The 23336-nt window shown below is 44.5% G+C and overlaps 1 protein-coding gene and 2 non-coding genes across 5 annotated transcripts; 2 read left to right on the forward strand and 1 right to left on the reverse strand.

Annotated features, from left to right (window-relative positions):
- Positions 1 to 103: 103 nt before the first annotated feature.
- Positions 104 to 21921, reverse strand: dclre1b (DNA cross-link repair 1B). Of its 3 annotated transcripts, XM_024376359.2 has the most exons (7): positions 21825 to 21921; positions 20556 to 20783; positions 16816 to 17030; positions 16221 to 16386; positions 10421 to 10603; positions 9878 to 10179; positions 104 to 2330 (listed from the first exon to the last, which is right to left on the reverse strand). In XM_024376359.2, exons 3-7 carry the CDS (start codon positions 17005 to 17007, stop codon positions 1266 to 1268), a joined length of 1908 nt encoding a protein of 635 aa, XP_024232127.1. In that variant the 5' UTR covers positions 17008 to 17030; positions 20556 to 20783; positions 21825 to 21921; the 3' UTR covers positions 104 to 1265. The 3 variants fall into 3 exon arrangements, with proteins under 3 accessions (XP_024232127.1, XP_024232126.1, XP_024232128.1); XM_024376358.2 differs by lacking the exon at positions 20556 to 20783; XM_024376360.2 differs by lacking the exons at positions 20556 to 20783; positions 21825 to 21921 and adding an exon at positions 17299 to 17541.
- Positions 20647 to 20718, forward strand: trnah-gug. The gene has a single exon. It is a non-coding gene; the product is annotated as a tRNA-His (tRNA).
- On the forward strand, positions 21320 to 21391 carry trnah-gug. The gene has a single exon. It is a non-coding gene; the product is annotated as a tRNA-His (tRNA).
- Positions 21922 to 23336: the final 1415 nt, after the last annotated feature.

The raw sequence follows: 23336 nt of genomic DNA on the forward strand, positions 1-23336 counted from the left end.
GAAGTGTCTTTGAACAGACACACCTGTTTGTGTCAAGAACTGCAACGCTTCTGGGATTTTCACGCTCAACAGTTTCTCGTGTGGATCAAAAGTCATCCACCACCCAAAGGACATCTAGCCAACTTGACACAACTGTAGGAAGCATTGGAGTCAACATGGGTCAGCATCCCTGTGGAATGCTTACAACACCTTGTAGAGTTCATGCCCCGACAAATTGAGGCTTGTTTTGAGGGCAACACAGTGTATAGTCTTGTGAGTGTGCATAGAATCAGTACAAGATGAGGTCAGTGCAGATAGTCTGGGTAACCATTTAATTAACTATTTAGCAGTCTAATGGCTTGGGGGTAGAAGCTGTCTCAGCGCCTGTTGTCATGGGAGCCGATGCACCAGGCGGTACTGGGTGGTACCAGAATGAACAGTCTAAGGCTTTGGTGGCTGGAGTCTTAGGCAGTTTTTCGGGCTTTCCTCTGTCTGACATATAGGTCCTGGATGGCAGGGAGCTTGACACCAGTCAAGGGGGAAGGTGTTCCTAATGTTTGGGTATACTCAGTGTACATTACATATTATATATATATATATATATATATATATATATATATATATATAATCAACTGTGAGATGGGTTAAAAGGCATAGAATACATTGGCTACAGGATGAAGCCTTTCACCAATGAGTCACATTTAAAACATGGTTCAATCAATGTGGCACATTACGGGGAATAAATCCTTAAAAACATGGTTCAATCACTGTGGCACATTACGGGGAATAAATCCTTAAAAACATGGTTCAATCACTGTGGCACATTACGGGGAATGGAATGAATCCATGCAACCTACAACCTAGCCATAACATAGAGTAGGTGAGAGCTGAGTAAATACTGCACCTGTATAAACACCAATCATGTCAGAAATTAAAATGACACTGAAATAAGCACTTCTTAAAGTCAACATAACAGGCCAGTTTCCCCAGACACAGATTAAGCCTAGTCCTGAACCAAAAAACAACAAACTTAAATGGAAAATCTCCATCTGACATAGCAAAAAATAAATTACAAAAACAGTACAAGTGGAGGAAAGACCGTTGACACGTTAGTATTCACATTGTCCTCTGTCTCTGTCGGGCGTCAGCAGCTAAGGTACCTCTCCACAGCAGAGTGGAACTGAAGACTGCTATAGGTACAGATCTAGGATCAGCTTCACCTCTCCCAATCATACCCTTTACCATTAGTGGAGAAAAATCGAAAAACTGGCTTGGGCAACTACACCCTACTTCAAATCTAAAGGAGAGAGGCTGAACTTTTCCAAAAAGCTCCGGTCAAGAAGAGTGTTCCTATAGCAACCAGAGACAGACACGTCCTCCTCGGAGAAAGGGAGGGACCGCAGAAGAGACATCTCACAGTCTTCTGGAGGTTCAGGTTGTGTATGTGTGTCAGTGGTGTCACTAGTGTTCACACAGGTACTGTCACTGGAACAGGGGCTCAGGCTAAGAAGTGGTAATGGAAGACATTCTATCTCCTGGTCTGGGTTTCCATTGTGGGAACTGGTTATGTTAACTGACACTTCGTTGAAGTTACAGTTTTCAGCGGCCATATTGTCATTGTCACGAGGCAAATACTGAGGATGGGTCTCCTCTCTCACAGCTCTGGGTCTCAGTGAAATGGCAGTGTTTCTCAGGACCTCCATGAGTGTAAAGTTACTCTGGGTGAATAGACTGAAAGGGACACTCTCCTCCAAATCCAGGTTCTCTGAGACCTTGTGGACCAGATTCAGGCTCCATGGGGCTCTCCTGAGGCTGGGGTCTCTGGTCAGGCTGGGGTTGGGGTCTCTGGTCAGGCTGGGGTTAGGGTCTCCGGTCAGGCTGGGGTTGGGGTTGGAGCTGGGCCCTATGTCTGTGGTAGGGCTGTGGTCTTTACTGAGATCCATCAGTATACAGTCTGAATCTTCTCCATCTTTTTCTGCATCCATCTCTATGTCCATCTCTTCCTCCTGATGAGGATGCTCCATGGACCCTGTCTCCCAGGCTTCGTCCGCCACCGACCCAGGCCTGGAGGGGGCCTTAGGGGGGGACTCAAACACCACCCCTCTGGGTGGAGGGGGTCGGATAGGCCTCCGCAGCAGGTTACTGTAACCCAGGAAGCTGGACTGACCAGGGTCTTGAACCTGCAACTCAGGCCGGCCCTTCATATAGTGCCGGACTGACTCGGGAACCAGAACGTCGTGGTGTTTTCTCCTAGGCAGCAGGGCAGAGAAGGAGGGGATGCCAGAGGTAAGCCTGCCCACGATGGGGACCAGGGAGGTGGGCTGCAGGGCCGAGACAAAGTCCTCCAGTTCCTGGTAGGAAGGAGGGATGAGTTACATAAATACATTTAAATTAAATCAAGGGTGTCTGTACACTAGTTTCTCGATGGGACATCAAGACAGAACCAGTTTAATATCTTAAATGGTCTTGGACCGCTCCTTGCATGCAGAGCCATACAAAAGGTTAAACCACTGCAGGTTTGAGCTATTAAACCTAATATCCTGGTAGCTTGTTGCGATTGTATAGTGGTTAATACTCTGCATTGTGGCCGCAGAAACTCTAGTTCGAATCTGGGTCAAGGCATTGCATAGCATAAGGGTTATTTTTTGAATGAATTGCAACTTGACTGTGTAATCCAGGGATGGGCAACTTTGATGGGGGGTGGGGGGGGCCACAACACAGAACTCATGAGGGGCCTTTTCGTGACAGCGAAGACCGAGAAAATCTGCTTTAAAAAGTTTTATTTATTTACTGCAATTCTACACATTTTGCAATGAGGCAGAGAGAAGATTTAGCAATTTTATGAGAAATTTACTGCAATTCTACACATTTTGCAATGAGGCAGAGAGAAGATTTAGCAATTTTATGAGAAATTTACTGCAATTCTACACATTTTGCAATGAGGCAGAGAGAAGATTTAGCAATTTTATGAGAAATTTACTGCAATTCTACACATTTTGCCATGAGTCAGAGAGAAGATTTAGCAATTTTATGAGAAATTTACTGCAATTCTACACATTTTGCCATGAGGCAGAGAGAAGATTTAGCAATTTTATGAGAAATTTACTGCAATTCTACACATTTTGCCATGAGTCAGAGAGAAGATTTAGCAATTTTATGAGAAATTTACTGCAATTCTACACATTTTGCAATGAGGCAGAGAGAAGATTTAGCAATTTTATGAGAAATTTACTGCAATTCTACACATTTTGCAATGAGGCAGAGAGAAGATTTAGCAATTTTATGAGAAATTTACTGCAATTCTACACATTTTGCAATGAGGCAGAGAGAAGATTTAGCAATTTTATGAGAAATTTACTGCAATTCTACACATTTTGCCATGAGGCAGAGAGAAGATTTAGCAATTTTATGAGAAATTTACTGCAATTCTACACATTTTGCCATGAGGCAGAGAGAAGATTTAGCAATTTTATGAGAAATTTACTGCAATTCTACACATTTTGCAATGAGGCAGAGAGAAGATTTAGCAATTTTATGAGAAATTTACTGCAATTCTACACATTTTGCAATGAGGCAGAGAGAAGATTTAGCAATTTTATGAGAAATTTACTGCAATTCTACACATTTTGCCATGAGGCAGAGAGAAGATTTAGCAATTTTATGAGAAATTTACTGCAATTCTACACATTTTGCCATGAGTCAGAGAGAAGATTTAGCAATTTTATGAGAAATTTACTGCAATTCTACACATTTTGCCATGAGTCAGAGAGAAGATTTAGCAATTTTATGAGAAATTTACTGCAATTCTACACATTTTGCCATGAGTCAGAGAGAAGATTTAGCAATTTTATGAGAAATTTACTGCAATTCTACACATTTTGCCATGAGTCAGAGAGAAGATTTAGCAATTTTATGAGAAATTTACTGCAATTCTACACATTTTGCCATGCAGCGGAGAGAAAAATGTGCAGTTTTACAGCTAATTTACTGCAATTTTACACATTTTGCTATAGGGTGGAGGCAAATGTTTGCCGTTTTAATATGATAACAGATTATCAAATGGGCCCCACCTAGGTCGGTAATTCAACCATGCTCACTACAAGTTTATATAGCCAGCCTCTAGATGGACCTACCAATCGGAAACAAAATGTAGCTGACATGGGATAATTAAGTGACTGCTGATGCACAACCACATTTTGAAATCGCACCTTGTGAATTCTACTATTCTAACTCTCAACAATCAATTGAGACCCTGACAGAGTTCCAAAAGGCAGGCCTAAAATAAGTGGGGTACGCGGGCCACCAGTTGCCCATCCCTGGTGTAATCTAACCAGTATGGAAAAATGTAATCTAACCAGTGTAATCTAACCAGTATGGATAAATGTAATCTAACCAGTGTAATCTAACCAGTGTGGCTAAATGTAATCTAACCAGTGTGGCTAAATGTAATCTAACCAGTGTAATCTAACCAGTGTGGCTAAATGTAATCTAACCAGTGTGGCTAAATGTAATCTAACCAGTGTGGCTAAATGTAATCTAACCAGTGTGGCTAAATGTAATCTAACCAGTGTGGCTAAATGTAATCTAACCAGTGTAATCTAAACAGTTTGGCTAAATGTAATCTAACCAGTGTAATCTAACCAGTTTGGGTAAATGTAATCTAACCAGTGTAATCTAACCAGTTTGGCTAAATGTAATCTAACTCACTGGGTAATTAAACAACTCTGGCATTTGTCCACCAGAGTGGTATTCTACGAAGCAAGCTAGGTCTACTCAGGCTTTAATAAAGCTAGCCAGCTTCAGTTAGCTTCACATTCCAGGTCAGGTTTCAGCTATACTACGGTGGTGGATATTGCTCGTCCGCCTGCAGCCAACTGGCTTGTAACTGTGCGTGCATGTCTCATGTGGCTAGTCGAACGCCAAACACTTCATTGAGACAATAAAATTTGATTTGATTTGATGCTGAAACATCAATCCATGGGCGAGTCAGTGCCACATTTTAATTCCTGCTGAAATCAAAATGAAAGAAAAGTTATCTTGCAAATCCAGCAGGGTATGGTGTGAAAAAGGCTTTTAGAAGAAATGCTGTTTTTATTTGATTACTTATCGTTAATGCCTACCGCTCCTCCTTCTCTCTGTGGAACAGCTTCCTATTGCTGCTCCTTCTCTCTGTGGAACAGCTTCCTATTGCTCCTTCTCTCTGTGGAACAGCTTCCTATTGCTCCTTCTCTCTGTGGAACAGCTTCCTATTGCTCCTTCTCTCTGTGGAACAGCTTCCTATTGCTCCTCTCTGTGGAACAGCTTCCTATTGCTCCTTCTCTCTGTGGAACAGCTTCCTATTGCTCCTTCTCTCTGTGGAACAGCTTCCTATTGCCCCTTCTCTATGTGGGACAGCTTCCTATTGCCCCTTCTCTCTGTGGGACAGCTTCCTATTGCCCCTTCTCTCTGTGGGACAGCTTCTTATTGCCCCTTCTCTCTGTGGAACAGCTTCCTATTGCTCCTTCTCTCTGTGGAACAGCTTCATATTGCTGCTCCTTCTCTCTGTGGAACAGCTTCCTATTGCTCCTTCTCTCTGTGGAACAGCCTCGTATTGCTGCTCCTCCTTCTCTCTGTGGAACAGCTTCCTATTGCTCCTTCTCTCTGTGGAACAGCTTCCTATTGCTCCTCCTTCTCTCTGTGGAACAGCTTCCTATTGCTCCTCCTTCTCTCTGTGGAACAGCTTCATATTGCTCCTTCTTCTCTCTGTGGAACAGCTTCATATTGCTCCTTCTTCTCTCTGTGGAACAGCTTCCTATTGCTCCTTCTTCTCTCTGTGGAACAGCTTCCTATTGCTCCTTCTCTCTGTGGAACAGCTTCTTCTCCTTCTCTCTGTGGAACAGCTTCCTATTGCTCCTTCTTCTCTCTGTGGAACAGCTTCATATTGCTCCTTCTTCTCTCTGTGGAACAGCTTCCTATTGCTCCTTCTCTCTGTGGAACAGCTTCATATTGCTCCTTCTCTCTGTGGAACAGCTTCCTATTGCTCCTTCTCTCTGTGGAACAGCTTCATATTGCTCCTTCTCTCTGTGGAACAGCTTCATATTGCTTCTTCTCTCTGTGGAACAGCTTCCTATTGCTCCTCTCTGTGGAACAGCTTCCTATTGCTCCTCCTTCTCTCTGTGGAACAGCTTCCTATTGCTCCTCCTTCTCTCTGTGGAACAGCTTCATATTGCTCCTCCTTCTCTCTGTGGAACAGCTTCATATCGCTACTCCTTCTCTCTGTGGAACAGCTTCATATCGCTGCTCCTTCTTCTCTCTGTGGAACAGCTTCCTATCGCTGCTCCTTCTTCTCTCTGTGGAACAGCTTCCTATCGCTGCTCCTTCTTCTCTCTGTGGAACAGCTTCCTATCGCTGCTCCTTCTTCTCTCTGTGGAACAGCTTCCTATCGCTGCTCCTTCTTCTCTCTGTGGAACAGCTTCCTATCGCTGCTCCTTCTTCTCTCTGTGGAACAGCTTCCTATCGCTGCTCCTTCTCTCTGTGGAACAGCTTCCTATTGCTGCTCCTCCTTCTCTCTGTGGAACAGCTTCATATTGCTGCTCCTTCTCTCTGTGGAACAGCCTCCTACCGCTCCTCCTTCTCTCTGTGGAACAGCTTGTTGAGTTGTGGCCATAGACATATAACCCATAGAAGGGTTTTGGAACATTCAGAGCTGTCCATTTGACTGTTAAACTCATGGGTACACTACGGTACACTAGCAATGGTTTTCAGTCTTGACTTGAATGGGATTCTACCATCTATGGATTATGGTTTGCAGCTGTCATTTTGACTTTAAGCAAAATTCTAAAATTACAAATTGTATGAAAAAAAAATGCACAATTTGGAAAGCAAATGCTGTAATGTGATGCTTCTAACATTACCACTTTTTAAACACACACACAAAAAAAACATTTGATGAAAAAAATATTTAAAATCAGTCGTCTTCGTCAAATGAAGGGGATGATTGCCGAATGAGTGCTAGTCGTAACTAGGAAACGAATGAGTGCTAGTCGTAACTAGGAAACGAATGAGTGCTAGTCGTAACTAGGAAACGAATGAGTGCTAGTCGTAACTAGGAAACGAATGAGTGCTAGTCGTAACTAGGAAACGAATGAGTGCTAGTCGTAACTAGGAAACTAATGAGTGCTAGTCGTAACTAGGAAACTAATGAGTGCTAGTCGTAACTAGAAACTAATGAGTGCTAGTCGTAACTAGTAATGAGTGCTAGTCGTAACTAGGAAACTAATGAGTGCTAGTCGTAACTAGGAAACGAATGAGTGCTAGTCGTAACTAGGAAACTAATGAGTGCTAAACTAGGAAACTAATGAGTGCTAGTCGTAACTAGGAAACTAATGAGTGCTAGTCGTAACTAGGAAACTAATGAGTGCTAGTCGTAACTAGGAAACTAATGAGTGCTAGTCGTAACTAGGAAACTAATGAGTGCTAGTCGTAACTAGGAAACTCCGAAATGTTATTTTTTTAAACATGGCACGTGTATCACTACAACCAGTTAGCAAGTCGGGAAATTTCAGAGTTCAGACTAGCAGGTGAACGGGGGGCAGATGACTCTGCGATTTAAATTGGCCCTCAACTCATGGCTCACTCACTTAATTCAGTATCAATGAAATTAGCCCCGAGTTAGCCTGCCCCGGAGCAGGTTAGTTCTGAAGGATTCGTTGCCATAGATATGTACCTGGCTAAAAGGTGAGCTACTTCGGTGTTACTGCGTATCCCAAGTTGAACTCAGAGTTGACTATTTTAAAATGTGTGGCTTTTGACCCCTGTGAAAAGACAATACATGTATTGGTACTGTGGCTTAGCTAGTAAACAGGAGCTCCTGAGTTCAAATCTCAACAGTGCCTTTAAGCATTTCATTGTTCTGTGTACACTATGCAGTATTCTGTGCAATATGACACAAACATTGATTTTCGTTTGATGTAAGTATACATACCTCTTACTATATTTTTTTTATGGGAAACTCATTTATTAGTTAAGAAACTTAAAAAAAAAAAAAACATTATAGTGGTACTCCTTTTCACCTGATTCACATGGCATAGCACGTTTCAGTAGGTGGTCCAGCTATCCTCATTGCATGGCACAAATTGTACGCCATCGCACTGTACACTGGCCTATCCCATCTGTTCATTGACTACAGCTCAGCCTTCAATCCCATAGTACCCTCCAAACTCATCATTAAGCTCGGGGCCCTGGGTCTGAACTTCAACAACCGCCCCTACACTCTAACCACTAGGCTACCTGCCGCCCCTACACTCTAACCACTAGGCTACCTGCCGCCCCTACACTCTAACCACTAGGCTACCTGCCGCCCCTACGCTCTAACCACTAGGCTACCTGCCGCCCCTACGCTCTAACCACTAGGCTACCTGCCGCCCCTACGCTCTAACCACTAGGCTACCTGCCGCCCCTACGCTCTAACCACTGGCTACCTGCCCCCCTACGCTCTAACCACTAGGCTACCTGCCGCCCTACGCTCTAACCACTAGGCTACCTGCCGCCCCTACGCTCTAACCACTAGGCTACCTGCCGCCCCTACGCTCTAACCACTAGGCTACCTGCCGCCCCTACACTCTAACCACTAGGCTACCTGCCGCCCCTACGCTCTAACCACTAGGCTACCTGCCGCCCCTACACTCTAACCACTAGGCTACCTGCCGCCCTACACTCTAACCACTAGGCTACCTGCCGCCCCTACACTCTAACCACTAGGCTACCTGCCGCCCCTACACTCTAACCACTAGGCTACCTGCCGCCCCTACACTCTAACCACTAGGCTACCTGCCGCCCCTACACTCTAACCACTAGGCTACCTGCCGCCCCTACACTCTAACCACTAGGCTACCTGCCGCCCCTACACTCTAACCACTAGGCTACCTGCCGCCCCTACACTCTAACCACTAGGCTACCTGCCGCCCCTACACTCTAACCACTAGGCTACCTGCCGCCCCTACACTCTAACCACTAGGCTACCTGCCGCCCCTACACTCTAACCACTAGGCTACCTGCCGCCCCTACACTCTAACCACTAGGCTACCTGCCGCCTCTACACTCTAACCACTAGGCTACCTGCCGCCTCTACACTCTAACCACTAGGCTACCTGCCGCCTCTACACTCTAACCACTAGGCTACCTGCCACCTCTACACTCTAACCACTAGGCTACCTGCCGCCTCTACACTCTAACCACTAGGCCACCTGCCGCCTCTACACTCTAACCACTAGGCCACCTGCCACCTCTACACTCTAACCACTAGGCCACCTGCCACCTCTACACTCTAACCACTAGGCTACCTGCCACCCCTACACTCTAACCACTAGGCTACCTGCCGCCTCTACACTCTAACCACTAGGCTACCTGCCACCCCTACACTCTAACCACTAGGCCACCTGCCTCTCTGGGATGGTAATTCATCTTCTGAACTATTCTCTGGTTTCTCGTATCTGGTGTAGAGTTCAACGCTGTATGAAAAATTACGATAACTCCTGTATACACGATTTGACCTCTGAGCATCCGTTGTCATAGTTTCAAGAAGACACCTTTTGGTGCTGTAATTTTGGGACGGGTCTTAAACTCCATGGCCAGCTGGACTAGACGGGACTCCTTAACTATGTTGTACAAAAATTACAGCACCTTTTTCAAAAGCTGTCATACCGAAAAATGTACAGAAAAGTAATGATAATGTAATAATTTTACTACAATGTTGACCTCATCCCCACCTGGTAAGAGGAGTGGTCAATGTTGACCTCATCCCTACCTGGTAGGAGGAGTGGTCAATGTTGACCTCATCCCCACCTGGTAGGAGGAGTGGTCAATGTTGAACTCATCCCTACCTGGTAGGAGGAGTGGTCAATGTTGAACTCATCCCTACCTGGTAGGAGGAGTGGTCAGAGTAAGGCACCACATGAACATTAGGGTGGAAGGAGACCAGGGGTCTGCTGGTGGGCAGGATGGCCAGGGTGGGGTGTTCCCTGTTCCAACGGAGGAGGTTGGTGGAGCGGATCTCTGACTGGTCCACAGCCCTGATCCGACCCGCTCCTGGCTCAGTGGTGAAGACATCTGGTAGCTCCAGGGCTCTGAGAGTCTTTAGTCTCTCGATGGACACTTCAATCCAGGTCTTAAACTCCATGGCCAGCTGTACCAATAGAGACTCCTTACCCAGAGTATAGAGGCCTGCAGACAACACACAACACACATGCATATATATATAACATGATCTACTGCATCTCTATACCACCAGGAGTGGGGTCAGTTCAGATAAACCTAGGGTATGGGGGAGTGTCAGTTCAGATAAACCTAGGGTATGGGGAGAGTGTCAGTTCAGATAAACCTAGGGTATGGGGGGGTCAGTATATATAATACCCACACACTACACAAAAACGAGTAGCTTAACAGTTAAAAGCCTCTGTCTCACCAATGACAACATTGTGCTTGGGCTGGCTACGGATGATCTCTTTGATCTGCTGAGTGGCTCGTTGTCTGGAGGGCAGGGTGCGTGTGGGGTCACAGTTAGTGTTATCCAGGTACAGGACATCTATAGTGGTGTTGGTCCTTAGACACGGCTCACGCAGCATGGATGGAGTGTAGCGAAAATCTCCTGGAAAGACAGAGAAGGAACATACTCTTCAGAATTTCAGCTACACACCCATTGCTGTCAGGTTTATAAAAATAGAGCACACAGCCATGCGATCTCCATAGACAAACATTGGCAGTAGAATAGCCTTAAGAGCTCAGTGACTTTTAACGTGCCACAATCGTTGGATGCCAACATTCCAACAAGTCAGTTCGTCAAATTTCTGCCCTGCTAGAGCTGCCCCGGTCAACTGTAAGTGATGTTATTGTAAAGTGGAAACGTCTAGGAGCAACAACGGCTCAGCCGCGAAGTGGTAGACCACACAAGCTCACAGAACAGGACCGCCGAGTGCTGAAGCACGTAAAAATTGTCTGTCCTCGGTTGCAACACTCCCTACCGAGATCCAAACTGCCCCTGGAAGAAACGTCAGCACAAGAACTGTTCCCCTTAGTTCCAGTGAAGGGAAATCATAACGCATCAACATACAATGACATTCTAGATGATTCCGTGCTTCCAACTTTCTGGCAACAGTTTGTGGAAGGCTCTTTCCTGTTTCAGCATGACAATTCCCCCATGCACAAAGCGAGGTCCAAACAGAAATGGTTTGTCGAGATCGGTATGGAAGAACGAGCCAGGCCTAATCGCCCAACATCAGTGCCCGACCTCACTAATGCTCTTGTGGCTGAATGGAGCAAGTCCTTGCAGCAATGTTCCAACATCTAGTGGAGAGCCTTCCCTGAAGAGTGGAGGCTGTTATAGCAGCAATGTTCCTACATCTAGTGGAAAGCCTTCCCAGAAGAGTGGAGGATGTTATAGCAGCAATGTTCCAACATCTAGTGGAAAGCCTTCCCAGAAGAGTGGAGGCTGTTATAGCAGCAATGTTCCAACATCTAGTGGAAAGCCTTCCCAGAAGAGTGGAGGCAGTTATAGCAGCAGTGTTCCAACATCTAGTGGAAAGCCTTCCCAGAAGAGTGGAGGCTGTTGTAGCAGCAATGTTCCAACATCTAGTGGAAAGCCTTCCCAGAAGAGTGGAGGATGTTATAGCAGCAGTGTAGTGTATATATTGTAAACAATATATTCAAGAGTTTTTTTTTTTTTACTGCAACTGTCAACTACAGGAAGACTCAGGAACCCGCTCTCAAAGAGTGTAGACAGCCTGCTACTGCCTCCTGCCGCTCTGCTAATCATCAGATGGGGGAGAAGAGGAGGTTAGGGGCCCATGTGGGTAACTGGGGGGGCCCTGCCTTGATTGGGCGACGGTAACTGATTAGCATAATAAATAAAAAGATGACGGGTCAAATGTCAGGGGCTCGGCCCAAGAGACAAAATAATAACAAAAAAGTAATTATAATTTAAAAAATGTGTTTTATCCAACCACATAATTAGATAAATTTGTTTATAAATTTTTTTTTTAAATCACTGAGGATTAAGTTTTATCACAAGCACAAACAGGTATCTGCCAAAATGAAGGAAACACCAACATAAAGGTTCATAAAGGGTGTTGAACGAGCTGCCAGAACAACTTCAATGCTCCTTGGCATAGACTTTACAAGTGGACCTAAACCGTGCCAGGAAAATGCACCCTACACCATAACATACACTTTTTATTCCTGATTTACTAAAGTGTTTCCTTCATTTCGGCAGTTACAGGTATATCTACAGTAGGGAACACAGCAGTTTGGGCAGCATGTGCGTCAAATATGGGCTACAGCTTGTTGAGTTGTGGCCATAGAAATATAATCCACAGAAGGGGTTTGTAACCTCTTACTCATACAATTTGAATGTTAACATCTTGGGGTACACTAGTAATGAATGCCAGTCCTGACTTAAAATGGGAACTGCCATCTATTGGATTTTATTTCTGTTTTTTCTTTTGCAGATTTCAAAATACAATCACGGGGGGAAACGTACAGTTTGGAAAGCAAAACGCCTACTGACGATAATCTGTCTGTGGAACCAATAGAAACACATTTTCTCAACAAGTCCCAGTTTGGAGCAAACAGCAGCACTGTTTTTCAATGTAGCTCATCAGCCATCACAGTGACTAGCTGATGGCTTCATCTTCATCATTAGGTGAGTCAGTGTGCCACTGGAAATGTTATTTAGTAGCTACTGAGATATATATATATATATATATATATACGCACACTGTTGAAGTCGAAAGATTACATACACCTTAGCCAAATACATTTAAACTCGTTTTTTTTCACAATTCCTGACATTTAATCCTAGTAAAAAGTATAGTCTTAGGTCAGTTAGGTTCACCACTTTATTTTAAGAATGTGAAATTTCTGAATAATAGTAGAGAGAATGATTTATTTCAGCTTTTATTTCTTTCATCACATTCCCAGTGGGTCAAACTTTTCGGGAAGCCTTCTACAAGCTTCCCGCAATAAGTTGGGTGAATTTTGGCCCATTCCTGATAGAGCTGGTGTAACTGAGTCAGGTTTGTAGGTCTCCTTGCTCGCACATGCTTTTTCAGTTCTGTCCACAAATTTTCTATAGGATTGAGGTCAGGGCTTTGTGATGGCCACTCCAATACCTTGACTTTGTTCTCCTTAAGCCATTATGCCACAACTTTGGAAGTATGCTTGGGGTCATTGTCCATTTGGAAGACCCATTTGCGACCAAGCCTTTAACTTCCTGACTGATGTCTTGAGATGTTGCTTCAATATATCCACAATTTTCCTCCCTCATGACACCATCTATTTTGTGAAGTGCACCAGTCTCTCCTGCAGCAAAGCACCCCCACAGCATGATGCTGCCACCCCTGTGCTTCACGGTTGGGATGGTGTTCTTGGGCGTGCAAGCCTCCCGCTTTTTCCTCCAAACATAATAATGGTCATTATGGCCAAACAGTTCTATTTTTGTTTCATCAGACCAGAGGACATTTCTCCAAAAAGTACAATATTTGTCCCCATGTGCAGTTGCAAACCGTAGTCTGGCTTTTTTATGGTGGTTTTGGAGCAGTGGCTTCTTTCTTGCTGAGCGGCCTTTCAGGTTATGTCGATATAGGACTCGTTTTACAGTGGATACAGATACTTTTGCACCCGTTTCCTCCAGCATCTTCACGAGGTCCTTTGCTGTTGTTCTGGGATTGATTTGCACTTTTCGCACCAAAGTACATTCATCTCTAGGAGACAGAACACGTCTCCTTCCTGAGCGGTATGACGGCTGCGTGGTCCCATGGTGTTTATACTTGCGTAATATTGTTTGTACAGATGGATGTGGTACCTTCAGGCGTTTGGAAATTGCTCCCAAGGATGAACCAGACTTGTGGAGGTCAACTATTTTTTTCTGAGGTCTTGGCTGATTTCTTTTGATTTTACCATCATGACAAGCAAAGAGGCACTGAGTTTGAAGGTAGGCCTTGAAATACATCCACAGGTAAACCTCCAATTGAATCAAATTATGTCAATTAGCCTATCAGAAGCTTCTAAAGCCATGACATAATTTTCTGGAATTTTCCAAGCTGTTTAAAGGCACAGTCAACTTAGTGTATGTAAACTTCTGACCCACTGGTATTGTGACACAGTAAATTATAAGTGAAATAATGTGTCTGTAAACAATTGTTGGAAAAATGACTTGTGTCATGCACAAAGTAGATGTCCTCACCATCTTGCCAAAACTATAGTTTGTTAACAAGAAATGTGTGGAGTGGTTGAAAAACAAGTTTTAATGACTCCAACCTAAGTGTATGTAAACTTCCGACTTCAACTGTATGTATGTATGCATGCATGTATAAACTCAGCAAAAAACAAAACGTCCCTTTTTCAGGACCCTGTCTTGCAAAGATAATTCGTACAAATCCAAATAACTTCACAGAGCTTCATTGTAAAGGGTTTAAACACTGTTTCCCATGAACCATAAACAATTAATGAACATGCACCTGTGGAACGGTCGTGAAGACACGAACAGCTTACAGACACAAGGCAATTAAGGTCACAGTTATGAAAACATAGGACACTAAAGAGGCCTTTCTACTGACTCTGAAAAACACCAAAAGAAAGATACCCATTGTCCCTGCTCATCTGCGTGAACATGCCTTAGGCATGCTGCAAGAAGGCATGAGGACTGCAGATGTGGCCAGGGCAATAAATGGCATTGTCTGTACTGTGAGACGCCTAAGACAGAGCAACAGGGAGACAGGAAGGACAGCTGATCCTCCTCGCAGTGGCAGACCATGTGTAACAACACCAGCACAGGATCGGTACATCCGAACATCACACCTGCGGGACAGGTACAGGATGGCAACAACAACTGCCCGAGTTACACCAGGAACACACAATCCCTCTATCAGTGCTCACTGTCCTCAATAGGCTGGACTGAGGGCTTGTAGGCCTGTTGTAAGGCAAGTCCTCACCAGACATCGCCGGCAACAACGTTGCCTATGGGCACAAACCCACCGTCGCTGGACCAGACAGGACTGTCAAAAAGTGCACTTCACTGACGAGACGAGTTTTCGTCTCACCAGGGGTGATGGTCGGATTTGCATTTCTCGTCGAAGGAACGAGCGTTTCACCGAGGACTGTATTCTGGAGCGGGATCGATTTGGAGGTGGAGGGTGCATCATGGTCTGGGGTGGTGTGTCATAGCATCATCGGACTGAGCTTGTTGTCATTGCAGGCAATCTCAACGCTGTGCGTTACAGGGAAGACATCCTCATGTGGTACCCTTCTTGCAGGCTCATCCTGACATGACCCTCCAGCACGACAATGCCACCAGCCATACTGCTCGTTCTGTGTGTGATTTCCTGCAAGACAGGAATGTCAGTGTTCCTCCATGGCCAGCAAAGAGCCCAGATCTCAATCTCATTGAGCACGTCTGGGACCTGTTGGATTGGAGGGTGAGGGCCATTCCCCCCAGAAATGTCCAGGAACTTGCAGGTGCCTTGGTGGAAGAGTGGGGTAACATCTCACAGCAAGAACTAGCAAATCTGGTGCAGTCCATGAGGAGATGCACTGCAGTACATAATGCAGCTGGTGGCCACACCATATGCACTTTTGATTTTGCCTCCCCTTGTTCAGGGACACATTATTACATTTCTGTTAGTCACATGTCTGTGGAACTTGTTCAGTTTATGTCTCAGTTGTTGAATCTTGTTATGTTCATACAAATATTTACACATGTTAAGTTTGCTGAAAATAAACACAGTTGGCAGTGAGAGGACGTTTCTTTTTTTGCTGTTTTTTTGCTGATATATATATATATATATATATATATATAAACAGTGTATATTGCCTCCTAATATTGTACAATCTGTGTGTCGCTTCATTGGCTGGCTAAATGCCAAAGTTGACTAGTCAGAGAGAGAGACTGAAATACAGCGCAGTATGTGCAGTATGGTGTGTAGAATAGTCACCAGTGTAGAGTATGGTGTGTAGAACAGTCACCAGTGTAGAGTATGGTGTGTAGAATAGTCACCAGTGTAGAGTATGGTGTGTAGAATAGTCACCAGTGTAGAGTATGGTGTGTAGAATAGTCACCAGTGTAGAGTATGGTGTGTAGAATAGTCACCAGTGTAGAGTATGGTGTGTAGAATAGTCACCAGTGTAGAGTATGGTGTGTAGAATAGTCACCAGTGTAGAGTATGGTGTGTAGAATAGTCACCAGTGTAGAGTATGGTGTGTAGAATAGTCACCAGTGTAGAGTATGGTGCCAAAGTATCCTTGGAACAGGAACATGACCGCCCCTGGACAGTGGTTAGCATCCATGAGAGTGACGGTCAACCTCTCCTTGCCTATATCATCCAGAGGCAACATGTTGGGTTCCCCCACCTCTAGAGGATGGATCCATCTCTCTCTGACCTGAACACAGGGAAGAGGAGAGGAGGCCTTATCACAAACTGAAGTATAGCACACCTAAAAGCTAATCAACACTTTTGCAAAAAAAAAAAAAAGTAGATGCTACGCACAGGGTGGTTGGTGGCACCTTAATTGGGGAGGACGGGCTCATGGTAATGGATGAAGCGGAATATGTGGAATGGGATCAAATACATCAAATACATGGTCTCTGTCACTCCATTCCATTGCTCCATTCCAGCTATTACTATGAGCCGTCCTCCCTTCACCAGACTCCACTGACGCTATGGTGTATACAGTCATTCATATTTCAATAGCTAGCTCAAGAATTGGTAATGGCAAGCAAGAATAGTTTAAACAATTTATACCATATCTACATTCCTCATGTTGCCGTGTGTTTAATGTAGAATATAATTGATACTTTGTCTTTCACACCTGTAGTTTGAGTTTGAGCAGTGTGGCAGTAACCGGTGAACAGTAGATTGGTCTGTTGGCCCAGGTCGAGGTCAGGCTCACTGTATGGTCACTGTGCATATGGGACAGGAAGAACAGGCGGACATGCGGACACTTCCTGACCTGCCAGAAGTCCACAGCCAGTGGAGTATGGGGGATGAGTTTTCCATTCATTATCACAGCTCTGGAGTATCCTCCTGAGAAAAAGCCACTGTTAGCCATTCAAACTACTATAAAACAGCTATTTGGCATACAACAAACATGGGTAATTATATATACACACACACAACAAACATTGGTATATATATACTTGGCATACAACATGGGTAATTATATATATATATATACCATACGTAAGTGTTGATATGAAATATGTAAATTGTGTGTTAATTGTATGGATAAAGGCAACATAGTTCTGCCCTCTAATTGACCTGTGAAAAGACTTCGATAGTGTTGATCACTCACTGCTAATTCAGAGGCTTTCTTCAACTGGTCTCAACCAGGCTGCATGTAAAACCACACCCCAGTCTCAGGGATGTTTAATTGGAAATTCCTTCAGTCTCTATTGAGTTAGGTAAAACTCCTTTTAGTTGTTAATGGTTCTTCAATTGGATGTTTTGGTAGGTCAATTCAGAAAGCTGATTGAGGACCTTATTACTGATGAATATGTTCATTTATGAGCATGTTTTTCTTTCTGGTTGATGAAGAAAGCAGCCTCATGACTACCTTCTGGACCCCCTGGGGTCGGAAACGCTGGCTCAAGCTCCCGTTTGGTGTCTCGGTGGCGCCTGAGATATACCAACGTAAGCAGCACGAGTTACTGGCTGGGCTCAAGGGCATTGAACCCATCGCAGATGATGTCCTGATCGTAGGCTGTGGTGACACAGACGAAGAAGCAGTACGCGACCACGATGTGAAGCTCCTGGCACTGATGGAGCGCTGCCGATCAGTTAAGCTTCGCCTTGGCCTGAAGAAGCTGCAGTTCAAGGTGAAAGATGTCCACTTCCATGGCCACATTCTCTCGGCAAAAGGCCTGAAGCCGGACCCAGACAAGGTCAGAGCGATCCTCTACATGCCAAACCCGTCTGATGCAAAAGGAGTACAGCGTCTCATCGGCTTTGCAAACTATCTTGCAAAGTTCATGCCACACCTATCAGCAGTCTGTGAGCCTCTGCGCCGGTTGCTGGACAAAGACACACCATGGCACTGGCTACCCAAGCACGAGGCCGCAGTGGAGGAGATGAAATCTCTGGCTTCATCCATGCCAGTGTTGTGCTACTACGACGTCATGAAGCCTGTCACAATCCAGAGCGACTCCAGCCAAAGGGGACTTGGATGCTGCCTTATGCAGGAAGGCCAGCCCGTTGCGTTTGCCTCGAGAGCGCTCACCCCCACCGAACAAAACTATGCACAAATTGAGAAAGAGTGCCTCAGCATCGTCTTCTCCTGCCAGCGATTCCATCACTACTTATATGGGCGAGAGCTGATCACCAATGAAACGGACCACAAACCACTCATTGCCATATTCAGTAAACCTCTCCTCAACGCGCCCAAGAGGCTTCAAAGCATGCTCCTGACTCTGCAAAACTACAGCCTGAAGGTCATTTACAAGCCAGGACCAGAGATGTACATCAGCGACACACTGAGCAGGGCAACAACACAATGTACAGGCAGAGGCACTGTCTATCAGCGGCAGGCCACCTGTTCGCTACAGCAGGAACAACAAGATGTTCAACAGATCAATCAGGCAGACTACTTAAACGTCACAGATCACCGCCTAGCCCAGATAAGGCAACACACTGACAAGGACGAACGCCTACAGTCACTGAAGTCCATGTCTCTCGCAGGTTGGCCATACCTGAAAGAGGAGACACCTTTCACAGTGAGAGAATACTGGACCTTTCGAGATGAGATCAGCGTGCAAAATGGCGTCTTGTTCAGAGGTCAGAAGGTCATTATTCCCAAATCACTACGTCCAGAGATGCTTACCCGCATACACTCCAGTCACGTTGGAGGTGATGCATGCTACCGCCAGGCTCGTGAAACATTATACTGGCCAAACATGCAAGCAGAAATTAAAGACTTTGTCAGCAACTGTACCACATGCAACGAGTACGCTCATGAACAGCAAAAGGAAACCATGATGTCACACAAACTGCCCACAAGGGCCTGGCAAATCGTCAGCATGGACTTATTCAGCCACAGACAAAAGGACTATCTTCTCATCGTTGATCACTACTCTGACTTTTGGGAAATTGAACTGCTCCCTGACTTGTCTGCAGAGACGGTCATAAAGCGCTGCAAGGCGCAGTTTGCAAGGCAAGGTCAGCCTGACAAGGTAATCACGGACAATGGCCCACAATTCACTGCACTGTTCAAGCGTTTCGCCTCAGAATGGGAGTTTGACCACGTGACCTCCTCTCCAAGACACCCAAAAGCAAATGGCAAGGCAGAATCAGCTGTCAAGATTGCAAAAACCTGTTAAGCAGGGCCTTGCGCGACAGCAACGACCCATGGAAAGCGATCTTACAGTGGAGGAACACACCCACTGAAAACATGGACAGCAGCCCAGCACAACGCCTTCTGTCCAGACGTCTGAAGACTACCATCCCCGTAGCTAACAAGCTACTTGAGCCCTGCGTCATGGTTGGCGTCACGGACAAACTGCGTCACAGAAAGCAGCTCGCTAAGTGCTTCTACGACCGGACTGCTCGGGACCTACCAGAGCTGGAGGTGGGTGAAACGATAAGGATGAAACCGCTGCCGGGAGACCACACAGGACTTTGGAGGCTGGGCACATGCCTGCAGAGAGTTGCACCACGTTCTTACCTGGTGGATGTTGGTGGCTCCCTCTATCGTCAAAATCGGGTGGATCTGCGCGTAGCAGAGCAGACAAACCAGAACACGCCATACACTCACCTAGATGAGCTGGATCACAGTCCAGGCCTAAGGGTAAGGGGTGCAGAATTGAGACATGGGCCAACTGAAGGTGAGGCTTCTACCCCACCAAGCTCTCCAGCTCGTGCCCCTAATCCTACCCCTGTCAGAGCCAATACATACTCACGGGTGGGTCGGCTGTGCAAGCCACCGGACAGGCTTACTCTGTAAGCAAGGGACTGTTAACTTGCCCTCGGTTAATTAAAATCTATATTTGTTCTTAAATAATTATATTGAAATTAAAAAAGGAAGATGACAACTGAAGTAAAAAAGAAATGGAATGCTTTTTCTATTGTTATGACCTGACTGTTAAGAATTTAATGTTATGCCTTTATGTTTGCACTTTCTATTGAAAAGGATGATGTTACGGAGTCTAGTTGATAGGTAATCGACTAGCCGGACTGTTCCCCGGACTCCAGTTGTAGCCATTCGTACAATGCACAAACAAGGCTATTGAACCTGGCATTGGTGTCTGTCGTTATTCCTTTATCTAACATATCATACTGAAACAGTTGCGTTTCATTTGTATTCTGATGCGTGTTGTGTATTTCTGTAATTTAGTGCTAATCTGTAAAATAGATATTGGTCTCAGTACGACTCCATGATAAAATAGAGATTAAATAAACAAATAAAATGTAAATATATATTTTGCTAGTACTAGCTAACGTTAGCTATGCAAATAAACGATACTGTTTGCATAGTAGCAGACTATATACATCTCAAAACTAAATCAATTACATTGAGTGAAATATTACAACGGCTTGGACAACAATGTGAATACTTGCATGCAAATGAAATGGTTGCGCATGTCCACGTCACTCCAGGCTTCAGTTAAATTGACTTTTCCTCCTTCTTAGCGCACAGCCCTGGTAGCTCGCCGTGATCGTATAGTGGTTAGTACTCTGCGTTGTGGCCGCAGCAACCCCGGTTCGAATCCGGGTCACGGCATTGCGAATTCACAATGTCACGGCAAATGGGCTCTTTTTTTCCCCTCCTGGGTAACTATAGTCTGGCTAAAACAAAAATGTTTGTTTAGCTAAACTTAATCACTGTCACTAGCCGGTTACTCAACCCTGCACCGTAGTGGCTGCAGGACTTTGTACATGGCCCACTGGTCAATGTAATAATGTTTACATATTGTTGTACCCGTTTCACATGAATATACACTGTATTCTAGTTAATGTCATCCTATTCAACTATTGCTGTAACGTTACATATACTATTATATCCACGTATTCTTCAGATACACTATATACTGTATACACAAAACGTTACTGTCCATAATGATTATACATCCAATCTCATATATACATACATACTGCGGACTCTGACACTGTTCATCCTAATATTTCAAAATTCCATTGATTGATTTGAACTGGCTAATTAGCAAACAAGCAAATGACACCTGTTCCTAAACATCCGTGAACGAGCTTTTGAAGAAGAAAAAAACAGAGAAACTGTTTAGCGGGCGTGTATACGTCACTGCGTAGCAATATGTGCACGTTTGAGTAGCTAAGAATCCCCTCCTTCCACACGGCCCTGGTAGCTCGCCGTGATCGTATAGTGGTTAGTACTCTGCGTTGTGGCCGCAGCAACCCCGGTTCGAATCCGGGTCACGGCATTGCGAATTCACAATGTCACGGCATAAGGGCTCTTTTTTTTGGATTAGATAAATTAACTGTTTAGAGTTTAACTCATTTTGACATTAAACAAGCCCTTTTGGAGGTTGACCAGCCAGCGAACGTTACACATAGTGTTGCACAAAGACAAAAACTGTATCACTTCAGCTACGTATTTAACGTTACGTTAGCTAGTTAACAAGACATGGACAAGTCAAGCGGAACAGCAAATTAAACGAATACGTCAGGTTAGTTAGTCAACAGCGATCTGTGCATTTAATTACCTAGCAAAGTGTCGAACGGGCTACGTTAGCTAAATCAAGACAACTAACGTTAGCTATAGCAAGCTACTGAACGCTGCATTGCAATTCTGCCATGTGTGTTGTATTTCCCATCAAATTTAGCAACATAAAGAGTGTAAACATTTGGACTCACAGGACTGTTACTTCCAATTCCAAAGATTCTGCCACATTATTGTGAATGTGTTCCTGACTGTCCCACGCAACGTGACACACGCCGTGCCCCCTTTAGAAAAAAAAGAGCGGTAAGGTTCTTCTTCTGTTTTGGTATCAAGGCGTTTGCACATTGTGTTTGTGCATGTCGCCACCTACTGTCAGTTTGCTTGTAATTCAATCACGTTACATTATGTGATACAAAAATGAAAAAGGAAAGGGAAATGGGGATACCTAGTCAGTTGTACAACTGAGTGCCTTCAACTGAAATGTGTCTTTCCGCATTTAACCCAACCCGTCTGAATCAGAAAGGTGCAGGGGGGGCTGCCTTAATCGACATCCACATCTTTAGTGCCAGGGGAACAGTGGGTTAACTGCCTTGCTCTGGGGCAGAACGACAGATGTTTACCTTGTCAGCTCTGGGATTCGATCCAGCAACCGATCGGTTACTGGCCCAACGCTCTAACCACGAAGGGGGAAAGGAAATAATTGCACCACCAACTAACATCTATACACGACTGTTACAAACCACCACCTATATACCACTATTACACACCACCATCTATACACCACTATTACACACCACCACCTAACATCTATGTACCACTACTACATAACACCAGCTACCATCTATATACCACTACTACACACCACCATCTATATACCACTATTACACACCACCATCTATATACCACTATTACACACCACCATCTATATACCACTATTACACACCACCATCTATATACCACTATTACACACCACCATCTATATACCACTATTACACACCACCACCTATATACCACTATTACACACCACCACCTATATACCACTATTACACACCACCATCTATATACCACTACTACACACCACCATCTATATACCACTACTACACACCACCATCTATATACCACTATTACACACCACCAACTATATACCACTATTACACACCACCATCTATATACCACTATTACACACCACCATCTATATACCACTACTACACACCACCATCTATATACCACTATTACACACCACCATCTATATACCACTACTACACACCACCATCTATACACCACTATTACACACCACCACCTAACATCTATGTACCACTACTACATAACACCAGCTACCATCTATATACCACTATTACACACCACCATCTATATACCACTATTACACACCACCATCTATATACCACTATTACACACCACCATCTATATACCACTATTACACACCACCATCTATATACCACTATTACACACCACCATCTATATACCACCACCTATATACCACTATTACACACCACCAACTAACATCTAAACTCAGCAAAAAAAGAAACGTCCTATCACTGCCAACTGTGTTTATTTTCAGCAAACTTAACATGTGTAAATATTTGTATGAACATAACAAGATTCAACAGCTGAGACATAAACTGAACAAGTTCCACAGACATGTGACTAACAGAAATTGAATAATGTGTACCTGAACAAAGGGGGGG

This window comes from Oncorhynchus tshawytscha, linkage group LG16 (genome assembly GCF_018296145.1).
Source record: "Oncorhynchus tshawytscha isolate Ot180627B linkage group LG16, Otsh_v2.0, whole genome shotgun sequence".
Classification (NCBI taxonomy): Eukaryota; Metazoa; Chordata; class Actinopteri; order Salmoniformes; family Salmonidae; genus Oncorhynchus; species Oncorhynchus tshawytscha.